General features: G+C 50.9%; 2 protein-coding genes across 5 annotated transcripts; one reads left to right on the top strand and one right to left on the bottom strand.

Moving 5' to 3' along the window:
- Positions 1-10: 10 nt before the first annotated feature.
- On the top strand, positions 11-11,206 carry SHROOM1 (shroom family member 1). Of its 4 annotated transcripts, none has more exons than XM_067731722.1 (8): positions 11-143; positions 3,584-4,594; positions 4,686-4,741; positions 4,912-5,175; positions 5,379-5,951; positions 6,040-6,181; positions 6,262-6,534; positions 10,025-11,206. In XM_067731722.1, exons 2-8 carry the CDS (start codon positions 3,626-3,628, stop codon positions 10,025-10,027), a joined length of 2,280 nt encoding a protein of 759 aa, XP_067587823.1. In that variant the 5' UTR covers positions 11-143; positions 3,584-3,625; the 3' UTR covers positions 10,028-11,206. The 4 variants fall into 4 exon arrangements, with proteins under 4 accessions (XP_067587823.1, XP_067587821.1, XP_067587820.1 ...); XM_067731720.1 differs by lacking the exon at positions 10,025-11,206 and adding an exon at positions 6,655-7,315 and having other exon boundaries at positions 4,966-5,175; XM_067731719.1 differs by lacking the exon at positions 10,025-11,206 and adding an exon at positions 6,655-7,315.
- A 1,279-nt stretch (positions 11,207-12,485) lies between these two features.
- On the bottom strand, positions 12,486-16,097 carry SOWAHA (sosondowah ankyrin repeat domain family member A). Its single transcript, XM_067731716.1, has one exon. The coding sequence runs from the start codon at positions 15,711-15,713 to the stop codon at positions 14,004-14,006; it is 1,710 nt and encodes a 569-aa protein (XP_067587817.1). The 5' UTR covers positions 15,714-16,097; the 3' UTR covers positions 12,486-14,003.
- Positions 16,098-21,786: the final 5,689 nt, after the last annotated feature.

Below are 21,786 nucleotides of genomic sequence, written 5' to 3'. Positions count from 1 at the left end.
GCGCCAGCCAGGGGCCATCCGCTCTCCCAGCGTCCCCGAGGCCTCGCTCTCCAGCCGCACTGCGTGACTCTGTCGCCCCCTGTGGCCGCCAGGCCTGCGCCTCTTTCCTCCCTGGAGCGCCTCGACTCAGCTTGAAGCCCCAGGTATGTGGTACGATCTCGACCGCGGCTTCCTCTCCCCAAGTGCCGCCAGCATCCCGCGTTTCCTGACCGTGGCACAGAGCTAGAGTCTACGGAGACTCTACATGTGGGCGGGAGCGAGCTGAGAGCAGACGCTTCGCGACGTGAGCTGTGGTGCTGACAGGCCGGGAGAAAGGGGTGCCGGAGGGAACTGGGAGAGCCACGGAACTTACCAAAATGCCTGCCCTTCTAGACCTGGTCTGGAGTGGTGGAATTCAAGACAGGGCCCAGGACCTAGATACTCAGTCCGGCAGGGAGACTGCCGTGCAGGCAGCGAGGCAGTCTCCCTGCCGGACCATCCAGGTGGGGTGGCCTGGACAACCTCTCCATAAGAGAGGTCAGACGTGAGGTGGCCTTTGGGAAAGATATGATTTAATTCCTGATCATTGTTGATCATTTGAGGTTGTCTGCCTTTCTGGTCACCTTACCTGGATCTGTTTCCGTTGCCTTTGTGTGACTTTACCCACTGGAAGCTGTCTTCATGGATTTCCCCAAGAACCTCTAATTAAAAACCTGGGTCTGCTTTCTTGCCTGGTCCAACCTCTCTCCTGAGGTCCAGACACACATCTCAACTTACCACCTGCTTGCCAGACTTGCCACAAACACTACAAAGCCCACAGGCCCCAGACTGAGCACTGGATCCCTTGGCTAGTCCCCGTCTCAGCTTCCTCATTCCTGGGACCGGCACCTCCACCTCCCCAGCCCCTAGCTCTGAACACGGAAGTCATCCTTGTCTCCTTTTCCTCGCTTGCTCTTTGATTCAGGTGATAAGTTTATCACAAATGACCCCAATACCGCATGACCCCAATCTGGTGGTTTTCTAGCAGGGATTTCACACTGCTCCCCCTACTCTGACGAGGCTTGGCAAAAGGTTCTTTGAGTTCTAGCCTCTGGACTTACATTCAATGCAGGCACTGGCTCTGCAGCCCAGCCCACAGTTGACACTAATGCTGATGCTAGGGCTCCTGGGGTGTGGCTACTCCCAGCCACAAGGACTGGCTGAACTGCAAGAGGCTCCCTGCAGCCAGACAAGTGTGAAAACTCTTTGCTCTTTGGGCTGAGGCCCCAAAACACACTAAAGGAGCTGGACCCTCCTGGCATAACAGGTTCTACAAAGGGCACAGTGGGAGCATCCTGCATGGGTATCAGGTGCTTGGGTTACCACTGCAAAAGCATCCTCGAGACAAGTTAAGGTCAATAAGAAAATGTACACACATTTTAGTTATCCATCTGAGCTGTTTTTATTTGGTGAACTCAGAATCCTTTATCAGTCAGTAACTCACAAATAAGATAGAATTGTCAAGGCCTTTTTTGAGGAAACATCCTTGTATTAAAACAGTTACCCATGCCTATAGATGCAACGAAAGTCAAGAATGGGTGGCATGAGCCAGGGTAAACAGTGCTCCCAAGCTGGGCTCAGAAGGATAGGAAGAGAGAGAGCTATTGTCTGGGTGGCTAGGGGGAGTTACCAAGAGAAGGTGACTGTCCTCGCAGGGGCTGCTACTCAGAGTAGCTTCTTGTCTTTCTGAAGTTCAGAGAGTATAAACTACTTTGCAGAAATGGTCCCCAAGCCTGAGTGAAGACCAACCTGCAGGGCTGGCCTTAATGGGCTCAAAGATGCCTCCAGGTGGGTGATGTCAAGATGTTCTGGTACCAGGTCAGCTGAGATCCCCTCCTGGGAATGTTGGAGGTACCGCTTTGCCCGTTTAGGAAACATCATATCCTCCCTCCACTAACCTCCCTACCTGCCCTACCCAGCAATCTGTAGCATCTGGGGTCTCAGGGAATGGGGTAGAGGGTGATCCTGAGCTCCAAAAAGTGTCTAGAGGCTCACATAAGTCTGTTTTTCAGTTTCCACCCCACTGTGGGCCACCCTCCTCTGCAATCCCAGCCAAGCAGCTCAGGAAAGGCAAGCCCGCCCCCCACCCCACCCCCAAAGTCCCTATAGCCCATAGGGAGCCTTCAGTTCCCAAGACTCAAAGCTGCTTTCACCCCTGACCCAGGCACACCTACCTAGCTCCTCCCCTTGCTCCCCCTCCTGCCACTGGGGAAGTATTGATTTCTGGCCGTTCCTGTTCCAAGCTGTGCTTGCCTGCTCTTCTGGTTCCTAATAACCTGAGTAACCTGGTCAGTGTCCATGGGTGGCAACTGCCTCACCCATTCTGTCCCCTTTCTCAAAAAGACTAATAGGGAGAGAAAAGTGGGTAGAAGCAAAGAAGCCCTCAACCTTCTCCAGCAAAGCCACCCCCATCTACTCCCTGAAAGGCTGCTCCTTTCCTTGTCATTCAACAAATGCTTAACATCGACTACATGCCAGGCACCGAGGGTGCAGAGATGAGTAAGTGCAGGGCCTGTCCTCAGGAAGCTCAGGGGTGGGAATGGGGAGAGGGAATCAAAGCAAGCCAACAATCACAATGCAGGGCGATGAGTGCTGTGACGCAGGAAGCTCAGGACACTGTAGGGATCCCAAAGGGTCAGGAGACCTCTAAGCTGCGCCCTATAGGAGGAGCAAGAGTGGCAGGAAAAAGAGGGGGTGAGCCTGTCATTCCTAGACAAAAGGCAGAGAGTCTCCCAAGCAGGGGCCATATTATCCTGGAATCTGCCAGTATTTTGAAGGGATGGGGGCGATTGTTTCCCATAGTGGAGGCTGGGCTTTGTTGGAGGGGGCTGGGGGTGAACTGGCTTTCAGCAGGGTTTGCTTCTAGGAAATTGATTCTGGCTGCAGTAAGCTTGGAGGCAGGCCCAGATTCCAGGCAGGGCTCAGCTGCCTCTTACCAGCTGTGTGCCTCTGGGCAAATCATTCCCCCTTCAGAACTTCAGTGTCCTCATCTGTAAAATGCAGACAGCAGTTGTGCGGTTCAAGACAAATATTTATTCAAAGCACCTGGAACATAACTGGCCCAGAGGGAGGGAGGAAGGCTGTGAAGCTGCCCCTGCCACCTGACCTGGGTCTTTCCCCCTCCTTTCTTGTCTCCCCTGTGATCTCAGATCGTTCTTGACCATTGTTTATCAGGGAAAGATCACATGGAGAAGCTAACAAAGCAGCCAGGAAGCCGCCAGGGTGGGACAGGGTTGGGGAGGGCAGGAGCATGGGTACATTCTCAGAGCTCCAGGAGGTGCCAGGGTAGAAGCCGGGGCTGCGGGCCAGAAGAGCCCCAGCGGGGGATGCGCTAGTCGCTAGTTCCTTCCCCTGAGCTAAGGCCCTCAATCTCCAGAGCTGTTCCCCTGGTCCTACTGCCCTTGCCATTCCAGACTAGGGAGATGGGGGGGGGGGGTGCCAGCGCTAATAAGGGTCGTGAGACTAGGGAGGGGATGTGTAAGCATGTCCGTGTTGGAGGTGCCAGGAGGTTGTCCTAACCCTAACCCGGAGCGCCTCACCCACCACCCCATCTATGCTTTTCCAGGCCCCACAGAGCTGGCCAGCCTCTGCCCGCGTCCGCGCAGCCATGGAGGCTCTGGGTCCTGGAGGCGACTGCGCCTCGCCGGCCTCGTCCACTCGCAGCCTGGACCTGCGGCGGCTGTCCGCGCGCGCCGACTCGGCCTACAGCTCTTTCTCCGCCGCCTCTGGCGGTCCTGAGCCGCGCACACCGTCGCCGGGGACCCACCAACTTCCCTACCTGGACTGGGACTACGTGCGCGTGGTGTGGGGCGGCCCGGACCCCACCGCCGGGCTTCGCACCTCCCCGCAGCCCCGGCCCGCGGCCGCCGCACGCAGTGGGCCTCGTCCCCCCGAGATCCGGGGCACCCCGGGGCCGCTCAGCCGCCAGACCACCCCGTTGCTGTACGCGCTGGCGGCCGAGGCGGAGGCCGCGGCGCGGGCAGCCGAGCCGCCCAGTCCGCCCGCGTCGCGGGCCGCCTACCGCCAGCGGCTGCAGGGCGCGCAGCGGCGAGTGCTCCGGGAGACGTCCTTCCAGCGCAAGGAGCTCCGCATGAGCCTGCCCGCCCGTCTGCGGCCCGCGGCCCCCGCGCGGCCCTCCGCCGCGCACCCGCGCTCTGCCTTGCTCAGCCACCCCGGCGGGGAAGCGGAGCCGGCGCGCCCCGGGGCTCCCGCGCCGGTAACCGCCGGCAGGGGACGCCTCGCCAACCAGCAGCGGCAGTGGTGCTTCTCAGAGCCGGGAAAGCTGGATTGCGTGGGTCGGGGCGGTGGGTTGGCGGGGGAATGCTCGGGGGAGGCCTGCTCCAGCTCTGGCCTCGCCAGGCCGGAGCCCCGGGAATGGCAGCAGCGGACGCTGGCAGAGTTCGAAGGTCACCAGATCAGATGGCTGCCTGCGACCCAGCCCCGAAGCCTAGAGGACCCGAAACCCCGGTCCTTGAGGCTCAGCAATGCCTATAGGCCTGCTGGTCGGAGTCAGAGCGCTTCGGGGGAAGTCTTGTCCCCCTGGGGAAGTCCAGAAGGGGTCATGCCCATTGCCCAGGTATGGAAGATAGGGGCAGCAAGCTTGGCTTGGGGGCATCCAGAAGATTGAAAACTTGAGCAACATTTCATCCAACTGCTTGCCTTTCCAGGCTGTTCCCCAAGGAGCAGAAACCCCCAGACCATTGTTTCAGACCAAACTTTCCAGGTGAGAGAAATGGACCACTCTGGGGACTGAAAGCTGGGGGGAGGCAGCTTTCATATCTCTTGCTCAAGAAAGAAGAGGGCCTCCCACTCACCCTCAGTTTGAGCCTTCTGTCTTTTGCAAACCACATCCCCTAATCCCACCCTCAACACCCTACTGTCTGTCTGGCGCAGAACCAGAATCTTCCTTCCTGGTCCCCGTGGTCAGTGTGGGGTCCCTGCTTCCAGGTTCCTGACTCAGAAGGAAGTTGCAGTGGTGTGTTCTGCAGAGGGCCCCCAGAGCAGTCCCTCTGACTGGGAGCATAGGGCCTCAGAGAACTGCATTGTGTCTGCCCGGCTCCCATCCCTTCCTGATGATGAAGTTTTCCTGGAAGAAGCCCCGCTGGTCAGAATGAGATCACCTGCAGACTCCCATGCTCCCCTGGGGCTCCCAAACAGGTGAATTTCCTCAGGCTTTCAAGCAGAGTGAGATACTTATCCCTTCCTACACACATCTACAAAATGCTGGAGGGGCAGGGAACCCTCTCCTGGCTGGTGGCTGGGAGCCAGGGGGGTGAGGTGGGGGAGGTGGATGGCCCTTGGAGGCCACCATTTATCTTTGGCCAGAACTTTTTCTGATTTAGTGTCTCTTCCACTTCCAGTGTCCATGCCTCTGACCGGCAGTATGGAGCTGGCTTGGGTCAGAGGGCTGACCAGGCTATAATCCCCTCAGAGCAGCCCCTCCATGAGCACCCGGAGACTGCAGGGGCGGATGACTGTTGGCAGGGGGTAAACGGTTCTGTGAGTGTCTCCAGACCTACATGCTGTAGTCCCCCTGGGACTGCAAATGGTGACATTGCAACCTTTGACCCCACTGGACTGCTGACCACTGATCCCCCCACAGCTGCAGAGACTGACCCCCTCAAACCTCTCCCATGTGATGCCCTGAGACCTCCAGGCAATGATACCCTGGGGCCTTCTGACCACACTGCCCTGGCTTGGGGCACTGGCCAGACTGGTTCCAGGTCAACATGGCCCAGTCCACGCCTCGAGGAGCTGGTTCAGGAGCTGGCCAGATTGGATCCCTCTCTGAGTGACACTCTTACCTCCTATCCCAGCCCAGAGCCATCCCTGGGCCTGCTGGATGGGCTGATTCCTTTAGCCGAGGTCTGGGCTGCAATGAGGCCAGCCTGTGGAGAGGCTGGAGAGGAAGCAGCTGGTACTTCTGCGTCAAGGTGAGTGAGGGGTACCAGGGACTCAGGGGATTCTAAGCCCATGCAGCCTGGGGCAGGACGACCCAAGGAACTCTGGTTTTGTCCCCAGCTCTTACCTACTTAACTCCACCCAGCGCCTGCCAGCTTCTCAGGAGGAGACAAGGCCTGAAAACCTTACCACCTACGCTGTGCCTGACGAGCCATGCGGCCCGGGTCTCCCCGAGCCAATTAACAGCATCCAAGCCAAGAAAGTGAGTGTGGAGGGGCTATTAGAGGCTGGGCTAAGTCAGGGCCCTGCCTCCAGACTGAGGTACCCGCGCCCTCCCTGCAGGTGGAGCTGGCGGACCTCCTTCAAAAGACGCTAAGGGAGCTTCAGGCCGAGCAGGAGCAGCTGCAGGGAGCGGCCCAGGCTTGGGCCAGGCGCGGGGCTGCCCTGGAGGCCGCGGTCGGCCAGGCCTGTGCACCCCACGAGCTCGAGCGGTTCAGCCGGTTCATGGCCGACCTAGAGCGCGTGCTTGGCCTCCTGCTCCTGCTGGGCAGTCGCCTGGACCGCGTGCACCGCGCCCTGGCCCGGGCGGGCGCAGACGGCGACCCTGACGAGCAGGTAACGGGTGTGGGCTGGGGGAGGGCGGGGCGGTGAGGGGCCTTCGGGCTCCGGCTGGAAGCCTCCCGGGAGCGGCGGCACCCTCGCCCCGCTCACGGCGCCCTCGCCCCGCGGCTCCAGGCCTCTCTGCTGCAGCGACTGGGGCTCCTGCAGCGGCAGCAGGAAGACGCCAAGGAGTTGAAGCAGCATGTGGCACGGCGCGAGCGGGCCCTGCGCGAGGTGCTGGCGCGCGCACTTCCCGCCGACGAACTGCGCGCCTATCGCGCCCTGTTGGTCGGCAAGGCCGCTGTCCTGGCCCAGCAGCGCAGCCTGGACGAGCGGGTCCGCCTCCTTCAGGACCAACTGGACACAGTCAGGACCGACCTTGGCCGTCGTCCTGCGACTCCCAGGCCGGCCTGGCCCCCAGGCACCCGTCCTCCGGATAAACCGCCCTTCCCCCCTCCCCTCATCTAGTTACAGGGGGCTGGGGGTGAGGAGCATTGCCCCTGCCTCTCACCCACGTGATTGATTGGGATGACGCTGGTTTATTCGGTGCTTTTCCCTTGTGGTGGGGAAGACCCAGGCCCGGCCTTCCTGGAGTACTTTTTCCAAGTGTTCTCATGTGGCCTTACCCAAGTCTTGCGGATTATTTGGTAATTAACTTATGAATTTTAAAGTCTGCAGTATTCCCCCTTTTTGGTCAGGGTTGGTTGGAGGGAGAGGAGACAAGTCAGAGGAGCACTTCAACTTAAGATGCAAAATGGCCATTTTTTCCCCTCTCAATAAAAAATTGATGTGAGAAGTGTGCGGTATCACCTGGAGCCTGGCTTGGAGGAGGGATCTTGTTGGCAAACTACAGACACCTGCCAGACTAGAGCAGAAGAGAGATTTGTTGGAGGACATCACTCAGCCCTGGGGATCCCTAGAAAGACTGAAGAAACAGGCTTGAAAACTGGAGGGGCCAAGCAGATGCTGTCACCAGTAGTCCCTAAATATTCTGGTGATTGCATTATTACCACGAAAGCTAGGCCTGATTGGCTGAGGCCAGGTCTCTTTTGCTGGTTTTTACCCAAGCCCCCGACATGAGTAGTATAGTGGAAGTGGGGGACTGCCTCCCTTCAAGACAAGGGATAGGGAACTTCCCCAAATGGAAAATGGATTCAGATGCTTTGCTGCCTAAAAACCCTGATGAATGTCAAGTACACTTGGACATTTGGGGACATTCATTCCAAGACCCAGAAAGAACTTTCTTCCTCTTCCAATTATGTTGGATAATTGGATAAACTGAATTTATCCGCCTTTCCTTTGGAGTCCCCACTAGGTCACCCAGGCTTAAGGAGGGCAGTTGGGGGGATGGGAGCTGAAGGTGAGTCATGGGGGACCTGGAGACCTATTATTGTGGGGGTGGTGCTGAGGAGTTGCAGAGGCAGCTTTTCTTGTGTTCTGGAGATGGCAGTTTGGGGATGGGCTAAGGTTGGGAGTTAAGGGCTAGAGTGGTATGAAACAGGACACACTCCCCTCTGTGTGTCAGTCTTGTGTACATAGAATCAATGTTCAGTTCTCAAATATACATTGAAAATCTGTCTTAGTATTTGTAGCTGCTAAGGCCAGGGACAAGAACATTGTTCATGTAAATGTTCAGTGTATTTTGGGGAGCTGGGCACATTAATAGGCATGTGTATGTGTATCTAAAGCCAACAGACCTCAAAGTGAGAAATCTCTGCTTCTGGGCCCGTTTTCTGATGCATATTGTCACTAAGTGCAACTGGTTGGGAATGTTAAATGGTCGTATTCATACCAAAAGCATTAGTTATAACAGTCGCGCTATTGAGCACAGAACAATGCTCACATTGTGCCTTTTTATAAAAAACATATGGGGCTCCTGCTGATTCTAACATTATGCTTTGCTTTTCTCCTTTGAACGCCGTGGGCGGGGCCTCCGCTCTAAGATCCTCTGCCTAGCAGGGCAGCTCGCTTCGAGACGCGTTCTGGATGGAATCTACTTATTTCTGGCTTTTGCCCTGTACAGTCCCCACTGCATTCTCCCATTGTGATATACTTAGAAACACACTTAACGTCGTCCATTAGGCCAGTAGAAATTGTGTATTTCAGACAAAACACTCCCAGCCCGGGATGGGCATGAGAAGCAGCGTCTGCCATTGTCTGGTTAAACTGCACTTTGGTTCTTCGCTGGTTTTTTCCATGGGGAAATATGAGGCTTCTGTGCTTGTCTCTACCAGATCGAGCGAGCCCACAAAAGTGGGGCCACAACTCCTGCGCCTGTCCTTCCATTTTGCCTCCGTCTCCTTCCTGCCCCAGTTTATCTCCCTTCCACACCCCGTTATTCCTTCAGAGGGCAAGAATGAGCTCAGCATAGGTGTTCTATATTGGCACCACAGACTAAGACTAGGGGTGGGGTGGGGGCCAGTACCAGAAGTCTGGTGAATTCCACCCTCCTGGACACTGCCAGCAGAGGGCACTGTTTTCCTCATGATGAAAGCTTCTAGCCACGCTTTACCACCCGCAGCCTCCCCAGCTACCAGGCCCTCTGGGCTAGCCACAGGGACGTTGCCTTGTCCTGAGCAGTGTCCCTGTTGGACCTGAAGGCTGGGGCTAAGCCTTTGTGTCTGTCGGAAAGAAATCCTGGCCCGCCAGTTATGGGAAGGTTGGCTCCCTTTCCTTTGCCACTAGGCCTTCGTTCGAAAGTCGTTGGCTAATGAGGAGTGGGGAGGGGGAGGCTGGGGGTGTTGATCTCGAGGATCAGTATCAAAAAGAGCCTTACGTGGTTCCCCACGGTGGAAAAGAGGGTTTCTTGGGCCTCTGTTGGGGTTTTTGTCCGCACCTCCCCAGGCCGCCTGCGCCCGCCGCCGCCTGCTGGTCCCGCCCCCAGCCCTGAGGCCTGCAGCGCCCCGCCCCGATTGAGCAGAGCGCGGTTGTTGCCTGGCAACTGGCAGCCCCGGGGCCTCCCTCCTCTCCTACTCGCCTCATCCCGCCCCCCAGCCGTTCCTAATACGGATGTAATTAGTGCACTTTTTACCTTCTGACTGTAAATTGGAAACAGTAGGAAAGCAAGGTTCCGTGGTGCCCAAACCGACGCGCAGTCTGGCTGGAGCAGCCTGCTCCTCACACCAAGTACCTCGGCGAGCGGCTGGCGTGAACCTCAGGAATCCTCACGGGAACAAATTACCTTGCTGTTCAGTCACGTGTAATTCAGAAGCTTATGAGGACATTTAGGTCAAATGTGGTTGAGGACAGCAGAGAGAAGAGGTGAAATGCTGTAAAGCAATCCTGCCAACGACCCCGTAGCGTTACTGTCACAGCCTAGCTACAGTTTAGACAGGCAGTCATGATGGGTGTTTACCTGTTGTCTTTGAAACTTAAGTCAGCACTGACTTCTCACTAGGAGGACTTTTTCCTCCCCTTCTTGAGGAGAGGTCCAGACATCTCTCTCTCTCTCTCCTCCTCCTCCTCCCTCTCTCACTATCTCTTCCTTATTTCCTCTTTCCCACAGTAATATCTGAGGCCACCTCTGCTCCACAGGTTCAAGTCCAGAGGTGTGGCAGTTCTGGAAAGGTGACGCCAGCCACAGAGGTTCAAGGCATAAAACTATCTGGAGAGCGACAGAGTCTATTTATTAAACCATTTTAAAAGGTCAAATAATTTCTTCCAGGAAAAGGCAAAGAAAAGGGAGGAAATATGGGTCCTGAGAAGGCCCAGCTTTAAAACCGTGTGTGGAGGGGTGCTTTCAGTCCAGAAAGCTGAATGACTGCTTGTTTAAGACTGGAAGTTGCGGGGGCGGGGATGCTAGAGGAATGTGTATTAAGAAAGGCATTGTGATATTTTAAATAAAGCGATATTTCCCTTTTGTGGGGAAACATTTTTCCTAGTAGAGTCAATGTTGTTGTTTGTATATACAAATACTAACATGGCAAAAGAATGGTGATCATGTAGAACAACGTCACGAATCAGAGATATTTGGTTTTGAAATGCAGCCAGGTATCCCTTTGGGACCAACTCGGCACTCCTGGTAATATTTCAGGATGGTGTTGCAGTTCACAGACGACTTTACCTACTCATTCCCTGTGTTCCTTCCTCCCCACAGCCTGTAGGATATGTACTGCCAGTTCCACAGAGAGGGAGATGGAGCTTGGAGACTTGGGTGACTTGCCTAAGGTCACTAAATGAATAAAGAGCTGAGATGAGACCACCTTGCTTTTCTGCAACAGGACACTGTAATGGAAAAGAGCAACAGGATGCCATCCTGACTGTGAGAGTTACTAGCTGTGAGGCCTGTACAAGTTACTTACAGTTTCTCTAAGCTTCAGTTTCCTCACTTTAAGAATCAAGATACTAACAGTGCATACCTTGTAAGGTGGTAGTTAATACCTGCAAAGTGTTTACAACTGTGCCTGGCACTTAGTAAACACAGGTCATATGTGTGTTACCCATACCCTGGTCTCCATTAGGTAAGTAACACATGCTCAAGAACAGCCTCCAGGGACTTCCCTGGTGGTCCAGTGGGTAAGACTCCATGCTCCGAATGCAGGGGGCCCAGGTTTGATCCCTGGTCGGGGAGCTAGATCCCACATGAAGGCTGCAACTGAGAGTCCGCATGCCACAACTAAAGATCCCACGTGCTGCAACTAAGACCCAGTGCAGCCAAAATACTTTAAAAAAAAAAAAAAAAAAAGAACAGCTTCCATCCTCCTTAGAGGAAATGTACAATTGTATTAAAAAGCTTGCTGTGGGGGCTTCCGTGGCAGCGCAGTGGTTAAGAATCCGCCGGCCAATGCAGGGGACACGGATTCGAGCCCTGTTCGGGGAAGTTCCCGCATACCCCGGAGCAGCTATGCCCGTGCGCCACAACTACGGAAGCCTGCACGCCTAGAGCCCGCGAGCCACAACTACGGAAGCCTGCACGCCTGGAGCCCATGCTCCTCAACAAGAGAAGCCGCTGCAATGAGAAGCCCGTGCACCGCAATGAAAAAGCAGCCCCCGCTCACTGCAACTAGAGAAAGCCCGCGCGCAGCAACAAAGACACGGTACAGCGAAACAATAAAAATTGGACATGACTCATACACATCTACATCAGCAATTAACTCTTCCCCCATTAAGAGGAGTGATTCTCTTCCCTGTGATAATTTTAACCAGGTAAATTACCTTAACCAATGAACAACTATTTTTTTGTCAGTTGTTGGAAATATCCTTCCCCAGGTGTACCTCCTGTTAGTCAGATATTGTTCTTGAGAACTTTCCATATGCATATCAACTGTAATTTCCTACTGACTTACAGTTTCAGAAAGTTTTAGCCTGCAAGGAAAAAGCAGTGGTTTCTAACACCTGAATTTTAGGCTTATTGATCCTAAACTCTTGCCAAATGTTTTTACTTCACTGGGCAGGCTTGCAGCACACCCTTCTGAAACACAAAGATTCTTCTGGCGGTTCAAGAACCCTCCTCTGATTTAAGTGTGCCATAAACATTAGTTATTACTACTTTGCTGGTTTACATTTTGTCTTTCTCAAAGCTGGTCATACCTGTGTGTGTGTAACCTTTGTTATCCGTCTCAGTCAAGCCTCTCTTTTACCATGAAAAATCTCTAATATTTTATCCTGTCCTAGACCTTCAGCTACTGAGATTGCTTTAATTATTGCCTCCTGTCTTTTTTTTTTTTTTTTTTGCAGAGGCAGAAGACTTTAATTTTCATTTTGAAATAATTTATGCAGCTTAGCTAGAGTTCCAAGCAAGGAAGGTGGGAGAGGTCAGATCCGGGCCTACAATTACCTACAGTATTTGACTACCATATCCATGTTTGGTTGACTCCTTTTTTTTTTGCAGAGAAATCCAAATTCTTTCAATAGTAGAATGCTTGAAAGAGGCAGAAGGATGAGGAGAAAAGAAGTGAAAAGAAAAGCAAAATACAGTAGCAAGTGCTGTAGAATGTTTAAGGGAAGTGCATCATCACACAAGCAGGAACAAAATGGGAGACTTTATTTCATTGCTTAAATCAAAACATTCCATGAAAGACTGCCTTAAATAATTTCAGAGGCCTCACTGATACACATATGGGAGGGGAACTCCAGTACCCTGTGCCCCAAAAACTATTTGGCATAACTAATGACATGCAAACCCAATTTGCAAAAGCAGAGCATTATTACAATATGATATAAAAAGGTTGGTTGAGCAAATAGATTCCACATCTTTAAAATGGGAAAAGAGCCATTTTAATTACACTGTGTTGAACCTGAGAAATCTTGGCAATACTTAAACCCTTCTCAATTACAAATAGGAGCAAAGATACAGATGAATCAAGCCACCCCTCTCTAAGGTCACTGAGCAAAGAGATTCTGCATTTGCTATTTTGGAATAAGTTGTTTGCTTTCAGATGGCTTTTTAAAATGGATATCACGTACCTTTTGCTTGTACAGAACTTTCATATAAAATAGTTGCTCCTTAATTGTATCTGTTACTATTTAACCAGTGATTTTTCTAGTGTTATGCTATGACATTTTTTTCTTTGAATGTTCACTTTCTGCACTGAAAGGCTCAGCTGGATTTGAAAGCTACAGATTCAGAAACATGGCACAATGGTGCAATTCACAAATAAATCACACTTTAAAAAATTAAATATTCATGCCATATCAAAGTAGCCAGCCACCAGTGCCAAAGACACACGTTTATATTTCACCATAAAGACAACCACAAATTAAAAGTATTTGCCAAAGTGTCTCTTTTCTTTTCTCTCGTTGTTAAATCACTTTCTCCCAAGATGTACTTGTTTCCTAATATTTAGCATTCTCAGTACAACTGAAATTAATTACATTCACAATGGTCACATTCTGTATTCAAGACTCTCTGGAATCTTGATTGCCTAAAATGAGGTAGATAACCATTCAAGGGTTTTTTGTTGGTTGGGACTAATTTCCTTTAGATCTTGATCATCTTTTTTTTTTTAATAGAATTCCAAAATATTTAGCAAAAGATTGAAAATGTCTGAGCATTTTGGAAAAATATACTTTGAAAAGGTTTTTTTATGAAAGTTGTTTTACCTCATTTCAATTTAAAAACAGGATAAAAGCATCAAATTACAAAAGCACTACATATCTTAAAGCTGACAACCCATCATCACACAGAGCTCTAATTCTGGCTTGGGAGTACATAGATGCAGAGGCATCGGGTTAAATCATTCAGGGGCCAGACCAGCTGCTGCCCCTTAACCTTTGATCCTAAATTTCAAATTTCCTCCAAAGTTCAATCCTGACTTCTGTAGTTCTTCATAGGAGGCTCGCACTGAGATCTTGAATCCCATCTCTGGAGAAAGATCAAGCTTCAGACAGAAGCTGGAGGCGTAGGCCCACTTGGGTGAAACAGGCTGCAGTGGACAAAGTTGGAAACAAGATGGAGCCGAAGGTTTTGGACTGCTGTCTTGGGCAGGCTTAGACTGTGAGAGGCAGGCCCGATTAGAGCAACTCAGCCGTAGCCTCAGGAACCGTCAGGTTGCTGGGGGTAGGCTGGGCGCTAGACCAGCCAAGGGCCCCGGAATGGGTCGACGGGAGATTTCTGAAAAGACCTGCAGACTACTGCGGGTTTTTGTCTTTTTACGAGGAGCCGTGGGCGAGGCACCCAAGAATTTGCTTAAGGAGCCTGACTTCCTCATGCCTCGAGCCAGATCCTGGAGCATCAGGTCGTCGGCCAGGACGCCCAGAAACGCGCTGGTGGTGGAACTGAGGATGGTGGCGGCCACCTGCACCGGGCGCCGGGCCGCAAAACTGCCACTACCACCAGCGGTCGCATCGGGCTCGGTAGAGCTTCGCAGGATGGGGTCGCCAAGTAGGCGGCGAAGCGCGTACGAGGCGCCGGACGGCAGGTACTGGTAAGCGCGCCGCCCGCTGTGGTCACGCACCTGCACCTGCGCACCCAGGCGGACCACCAGCAGCACCGCTGCATCCTCATGGCCATGCAGAGCCGCCAGGTGCAGCGGCGTGTAGCCGCCGTGTGAGCGCGCGTTCACGTCGACCCGCGCGCCTCCACGCCGCGCGATCTCCACCAGCTGCTGCACCATCTCGAGGTCGCCACTCTTGGCGGCCCAATGCAGGGCCGTGAAACCAGACATGAAGTCGCGTTTGGCCGCCAGGCCGAGGTCGCGTAGCAGCAGCCCGTGCAGCTGGTGGGTCCAACGGCCCCCGGCAGCCCGCACTAGCCACTCGTGTTCGGCCGGCTCCAGGGGTACGGCGGACGGCGGCGGTGCTGCGGGCACCTCCTCGGTGTCCGGGCTCAGCAGGCGAGGGCCGGCGCGCGACAGGCGCCTCAGGTGCGGGGAGCGGCCGGGGCCCAGGCTGAGGCCCAGGCCGGACTCCTCAACTGAGAGCCGCCGCAGCAGCAGCGGGGAGCTACGTGGGCTGGGCTCCTCCGACAGCTGCCGACGCAGGCCCTGCTCCTCCGCCCGGATCCGGAGCGCCGCGGGGCCCGGGACGCAGCGCACGGGCAGCATGCAGGGCTTTTGAGGCAGCGCGCGCGGAGCGGGTGGTGGCGGCCCTTTTGTCAGCCCAGGCGCAGGTTCCGGGTCTGGCGGTTCTGCATGGGGCAAAGCTGCCTCCGACGGTGCCATGGACGGTGGGGCCACGTCTGCAGAGAGTCCCTCGGAGGGCTGGGCCAGCTCAAAGGCTGTAATCTGGGGCTCCGAGGGCATCCCTGACTGCCGGGCTGGGACTAACAGCAGCTCCTTAGTCAGCTGAGTGGGCTCAGAGGCCGGAGCCCCGGGGGTGTCCTGTGGCTCTGATGGCGGAGCCGGGTCCTCAGGTGGTTCCACTGCCCTCTGCGCCGAGGCCAAGGATGGAGCCCCCGAAGCAGCGGTTTCCCCCTGTGAGACGGAGGTGATCTTCGACGGCGGGGCTGATGCCACCGGGGTGCTCAGGAAGCAGGAGGGAAGGGACTCTGGTCCCTCCCGGGGCCGCGGCTTCTTCCTCAGCACCACAAATTTGACGCCGTCGAGCTCCTTCACCACGGCCACGTCGTTGACAAACTGCTTGAAACGGTCCCTGCGGGCGGCGCGGCCGCGTGGGTCGCCGGCATCCAGCAGCGGCTTGAAGCGGCTCCGCAGCTCAGAGTCGCGCACCTTTCCGCCGTTCTCCTGCAGAAAGCCCAGCACTGCCGCCTGGCTCACCCCGGCGGCCGCAGCGGCTGCGGCCGCGGCCAGCGCCATGGTCAGTCCGGTCCCTCAGGGGAGCCGGGGCCTCCCCCTCCCACCGACCAGCTGTTCCCGGTTGCTGGGCAGGTGGACGTCGCGGCGCCAGCTGGGACGCACTGGAGCCGGGGTTCCAGGAGTCACGTCCGCCTCGGCCAGGCTCACCTGATCGTTTTCAACGAGGCGTAACGGGCGTGTCCCTGAAGCTGAACCTCGGTCATGCCCGCGCCGCGGGGCCCAGGATCTCCTTGGTAAAGGAGCTGGGGGCCGCGGCGCGCGTCCCCCGCCGCCGCCCCGCCGGGCTCCCAGTCTTCGGGGGTAGGTTTCAGCCTTTATATTCTGTCCAATGGGCGCTGGGCGCCATCCCCCGTGCGCGGTGCTCGCCTTACCGGTGACAGCTGCCACCAGGGACGCGGTGGGAGTGGGGGAGCGGAAATTCTCCACCCCACCTCCCAACACGGGAATTAAAGGCGTAGTGCCAGGCTCGGCTCCGGGTTGCTAGGTGGGTGTGTTCCCCAGGGATGCCGCGGTCGACAGGCGAGGCAAGGATTTTTATTCCTTTTAGAAATATTTAACCACAAAATACCGGGCGATTGCTTAAAAGCAATAATTTATTTAAAGATCATCAATACCTCTTGAATTGTTGATTGTGTTTCACATAGGAAAACGGCTTCATGCAACTTGCAGTAAAGACAATTTGTTGTGCGTGGCAATGCATGTCACCCGAGGTTTAGAATTTTCTTATGATAAAATAATACATTTTCCAATTGAGTTTGGGGAATAAAACCACAGGAAAACATAAAGAAGGAAAGATATCACTTGATATCACCATTAACATTTTGACTATTTTTCTTCTCCCTCCCCCATACACATGCATATACATGTTTATGCTTTAAAATACGAAAGTAAAATTGGAATCATGATATGTTTTTAAAAGTTCACTTACTCGACAAGTATTTGTTGCTCACCTAGTTTGTGCCAGTACTTTTTCAGACTGTGATACATCGATTAGCAAGACAGATAAAAACTCCTGACCTAATGGAGCTCCCATAGTGGGCTGGGGGGAAGGTGAGGAGGGACAAAGAGAAGTGATATGGTAATCTGAAAATTGTATAATATGCTAGAGAAATACTATGGAAAAAATAAAGCAGAGTAAAATAGAGGGGCAGGTTGCAAGTTTGAACCCTGTGTTTCGGGAGTAGGACTCACAGTGAAGGCCACAATTAAGCAAGGACTTGAAGAGATCAGGGACTTAAGTAGCTACGTAGGAGAAGAAGCTTTTTCAGCAGAGGGACCAGCCAGGGCAAAGGTGGGATCAAGTTCTTAATTTACAAACACAGTACTACAAATATATAATCAGAGGCACCGTAGTACTTGAAGAGAGGGACTCTGGAATCTTGCTTTCTTGCACTTTCTTTCTAAATTAATTTTTATTGGCGTATAGTTGCTTCACAATGTTGTGTTAGTTTCTACTGCACAGCAAAGTGAATCAGCTATACGTACACATATATCCCCTCTTTTCTGGATGTCCTTCCCATTTAGGTCACCACAGAGCACTGAGTAGGGTTCCCTGTGCTATACAGTAGGTTCTCATTAGTTATCTAGTTTATGCATAGTATCAGTAGTGTATATATGTCAATCCCAATCTCCCAATTCATCCCACCCAAAATGCCACCCTTGAGTCTTAGCTCTACATTGAGCTACTTGCTTGACCTCTCCGTGCCTCAATTTTCTTACCTGTGAGGGGGGAGAATGACAATATTACACTTACTTCAACAAGTTGTTGTGAGGATTCTGTGAGAAAGTAAACATAAAGCACTTAGAACAATGCTTGGCCCACAGTAAACGTTCAAATTATCGGTAGTATAGCTACTACTATTATTCTTACTCATTGAAAAAAAAAAAAAACAAAAAGGAGAGAACGGTCTTCACTGGTGACGCAGTGGTTAAGAATCTGCCTGCCAATGCAGGGGACACGGGTTTGAGACCTGCTCGGGGAAGATCCCACATGCCGCGGAGCAACTAAGCCCGTGTATCACAACTACTGAGCCTGCGCTCTAGAGCCCGCGAGCCACAACTACTGAGCCCAAGTGCCACAACTACTGAAGCCTGCGTGCCTAGAGCCCCTGCTCTGCAACAAGAGAAGCCACCCAACGAGAAGCCCGTACACCGCAATGAAGAGTAGCCCCCGCTTGCCGCAACTAGAGAAAAGCCCGCGCGCAGCAACAAAGACCCAAAGCAGCCAAAAATAAATAAATAAATTTATATTAAAAAAACAAAAAGAGAGAGAGAACATGTGAAAGGTCCCCCTCTCCCCAATCCCATTTCCTAGAGGTAATTTCTGTCTTTTTTTTTTTTTTTTTGGCTGCGTTGGGTCTTCATTGCTACTCATGGGTTTTCTCTAGCTGCAGTGAGCAGGGCTACTCTTCGTTGTGGTGCGCGGGCTTCTCATTGCGGTGGCTTCTCTTGTTGCAGAGCACAGGCTCTAGGCGCGCAGGCTTCAGTAGTTGTGGCTCGCGGGCTCTAGAGTGCAGGCTCAGTAGTTGTGGCACACGGGCTTAGGTGCTCTGCAGCATGTGGGATCTTCCTGGACCAGGCCTCGAACCCTTGTGCCCTGCATTGGCAGGCAGATTCTTAACCACTGCGCCAGCAGGGAAGCCCAATTTCTGTATTCAGTTCTGTTTCCAGAATGCATTCAATTTAATCTTCTTTGTAACCTCGTTTTATACTATATTGTGAGCATTTGCCCCAATGACAGTAACTATTCTTTAAAAAATATACGATTTTTTAAATGACAGGATCACGTATATATAGTAATACACTTTATTTTTTTTAACATCTTTATTGGAGTATAACTGCTTTAAAATGGTGTGTTAGTTTCTGCTTTATAACAAAGTGACTCAGTTATACATATACATATGTTCCCATATCTCTTCCCTCTTGCGTCTCCCTCCCTCCCACCCTCCCTATCCCACCCCTCTAGGTGGTCACAAACCACCTAGCTGATCTCCCTGTGCTATGCGGCTACTTCCCACTAGCTATCTATTTTACATTTGGTAGTGTATATATGTCAATGCCACTCTCTCACTTTGTCGCAGCTTACCCTTCCCCCTCCCTATATCCTCAAGTCCATGCTCTAGTAGGTCTGTGTCTTTATTCCCGTCTTACCCCTAGGTTCTTCATGACCTTTTTTTTTTTTCTTAGATTCCATATATATGTGTTAGCATACGGCATTTGTTTTTCTCTTTCTGACTGACTTCACTCTGTATGACAGACTCTAGGTCCATCCACCTCACTACAAATAACTCAATTTCATTTCTTTTTATGGCTGAGTAATATTCCATTGTATATATGTGCCACATCTTTTTTATCCATTCATCTGTTGATGGACACTTAGGTTGCTTCCATGTCCTGGCTATTGTAAATAGAGCTGCAATGAACATTTTGGTACATGGCTCTTTTTGGATTATGGTTTTCTCAGGGTATATGCCCAGTAGTGGGATTGCTGGGTCGTATGGTAGTTCTATTTTTAGTTTTTTAAGGAACCTCCGTACTGTTCTCCGTAGTGGCTCTATCAATTTACATTCCCACCAACAGTGCAAAAGTGTTCCCTTTTCTCCACACCCTCTCCAGCATTTATTGTTTGTAGATTTTTTTGATGATGGCCATTCTGAACGGTGTGAGATGATATCTCATTGTAGTTTTGATTTGCATTTCTCTAATGATTAATGATGTTAAGCATTCTTTCATGTGTTTGTTGGCAGTCTGTATATCTTCTTTGGAGAAATGTCTATTTAGGTCTTCTACCCAATCCAAAAATGGGCAGAAGACCTAAATAGACATTTCTCCAAAGTAATACACTTTAATTGTTTTCTTACATTTAATAGTCTACATTGTTTCTGGTTTTTAATTCTTACAGATGGTGTTGCTTATATATAAAACTTTGTGCACATTTCTGATTAATTCCTTAGGACAGAATCCTACAAGTAGAATTACTAGGTCAAAGGGAATTAATTATTTTTAAAACTCTTGGAAACTTTTTGCTAAGTTTTTTTCCAGAAAAGTTACAGCCCCATGAAATTCCCTTGTCTTTCCCTCACTGACACTGAGTAGTATCTTTTCGTTTGTCATTTTGAAAGTCAAAAAATTTGTATCTCTTTCTAATTTCCATTTATTTTATTACTAATGAAGTTAAACTTTTCCCCTCGTATTTATTGTCTTTGTTCTTTTGTCCCTTGCCCTTTTCCCCATTTACCCATATTTTCTTATTGATATGTAGTTATTAACCCTTTATTATATATGTTGTAAATATTTTCCCACTTTGTCGTTTGTCCTTTAATTTTGTTTTCTGATGACACTTTCACTTTTAGACAACTAGTTTTTAATTGCAAATATTGTATCCTTTTAGCTTAAGAATATAAGTGAAAAATACGAAGGTACATCTCCCTTTTAAATAATTTTTAGCATCAGTTTACCCTGTAGCATCAAGCAGTCTACAACAGAATGACAACAATGTCCTTGGGAAAAGTCCTTGTGTTTTTACGATAGAATTCTAAATGTAATCAGCTATGATTTCTCTTTAAATATTACCCCTTCTTTAAACCCAGCTCAAATCCCACCCCTGTGAAGTCTTCTGCAACTGCCCCAGGTGTATCGTCCTCTTCACTCTTCTGTAATTTATTTCAATGAACATCTATTGGCTATCTTTGGGTGCAAGGCAGTGAGCCAAGTCTTCTGGGAAGAAGACACAACCTTCCTTTGAACAGCTTACTGCTTAGTGGAGAGAAAAACACAACTAATTGTGTTGCGTGTTCAAATGAAATGAATGCTCTATGTGCTTTCTAGCAGGTAGATTCTAAGAGAGGCACCTGGGAAAATCTTCAAGAGACAGGCTGTGAGAACAAGATAGGGGAGGGCTTGGAAGTTGGACAGTGAAGGCTGAATTCAGGGTAAAGAGTGTCTAGTGTGTTTTCTATTTAGGGTATGTGTCAGAGACACAGAAGAAGATAATGTTTGAAAAGTAATCTGGGGTCATGGATGGAAGCCCTTATATGCTAGTTTGGACTTTATCCTGTTTGCAGTAGAATGCCATGGAAACCTTTCTTCTTTTTTCTTTTTAAAAAGTAGCTTTAATTATTTCCTGATTATAACATTAATAATGATGTTTTCCCAATTCCCAGTAGTTTCCAAAATATGCAAAGAACAGATCACATGTTAGAGAGAACCATTCTTAATATTTGTTGGTTTATTCTCTGAGGTTTTCTATTTACATCCATAGATATATAAACAGCCATATATACCGTTCTACACAGATAGGATTAGACCACTAATTGTTCCATAACGGAAGCTCCCTTAGCCTGTTGTAACCAGTGCTGATGTGGTGAATGGGTGGAGGAGGGGGCTCTGGAGAGGTGATGACAGGGTCCCTGTGAGAGATGGTGAGGGTCATCCAGCTAGGGCAGAAAGACAGGGATGGGTGACAAAGAAGTTTCAGGAGGAGAACTTGCATTATATTGCCTGTTTTCATTTTTAAAGTCACATTTCCTTCGTTGCCATTTTCATGTCAATAGCTACTTTTTATATTTTATTTTCTTAGCTTTTTCAGGACAAATTGTTGGATCCCTTGGAAAAATCATTTCCATGATCTCATAGGTAGTGGAGCCTCAATCAACTTGGAATTTTGTTACTGTCCCCTCTTTCCAAGGGGAAGAGGGAGAAGATTCCCCCGTTAAAGATCATTATTGATTTTTGTTTGAACTCATTCTGACTATGATCACTAAGAATAGGCAAGAGATTAAATACTTTGCTTGTACTGAATTGCTGGTACAAGCAAAGTTTACTGACAATGCTTAACAGGCTTCAGGCTCTGAGCTATACAAAGAAATGTGCCCAAGGTCACAGTTAATAATTGGCTGAGCCCAAACTCGAACCCCAGCCTGTCTGATTCCAAAGCTCATGCTCATTCACTGTGCAAAATTGGATCACCAGTGCTTAAAACTGATGTCCTGTATGTTTAATAAATAAAGTAGGGAAGAAGTCGTCAAATAAAAATCTAGCTTAAACATTTATGCTTGTGCATCTGAACGTACTC

Source organism: Pseudorca crassidens, chromosome 3 (assembly GCF_039906515.1).
Source record: "Pseudorca crassidens isolate mPseCra1 chromosome 3, mPseCra1.hap1, whole genome shotgun sequence".
Lineage (NCBI taxonomy): Eukaryota > Metazoa > Chordata > Mammalia > Artiodactyla > Delphinidae > Pseudorca > Pseudorca crassidens.
Note: the sequence above shows the minus strand (reverse complement) of the source record. Positions and strands in the feature narration are given on the sequence as shown.

What these genes read in the sequence shown, in the direction of transcription:
- SOWAHA (XM_067731716.1), bottom strand. Translation starts at nt 15,713, where the DNA reads ATGGCGCTGGCCGCGGCCGCAGCCGCTGCGGCCGCCGGGGTGAGCCAG.
- SHROOM1 (XM_067731719.1), top strand. Translation starts at nt 3,626, where the DNA reads ATGGAGGCTCTGGGTCCTGGAGGCGACTGCGCCTCGCCGGCCTCGTCC. An exon ending in TTTCAGACCAAACTTTCCAG is followed by an intron (nt 4,742 to 4,911) that starts GTGAGAGAAATG and finishes TGTCTGGCGCAG; the next exon opens with AACCAGAATCTTCCTTCCTG. An exon ending in GCTGGTACTTCTGCGTCAAG is followed by an intron (nt 5,952 to 6,039) that starts GTGAGTGAGGGG and finishes TTTTGTCCCCAG; the next exon opens with CTCTTACCTACTTAACTCCA.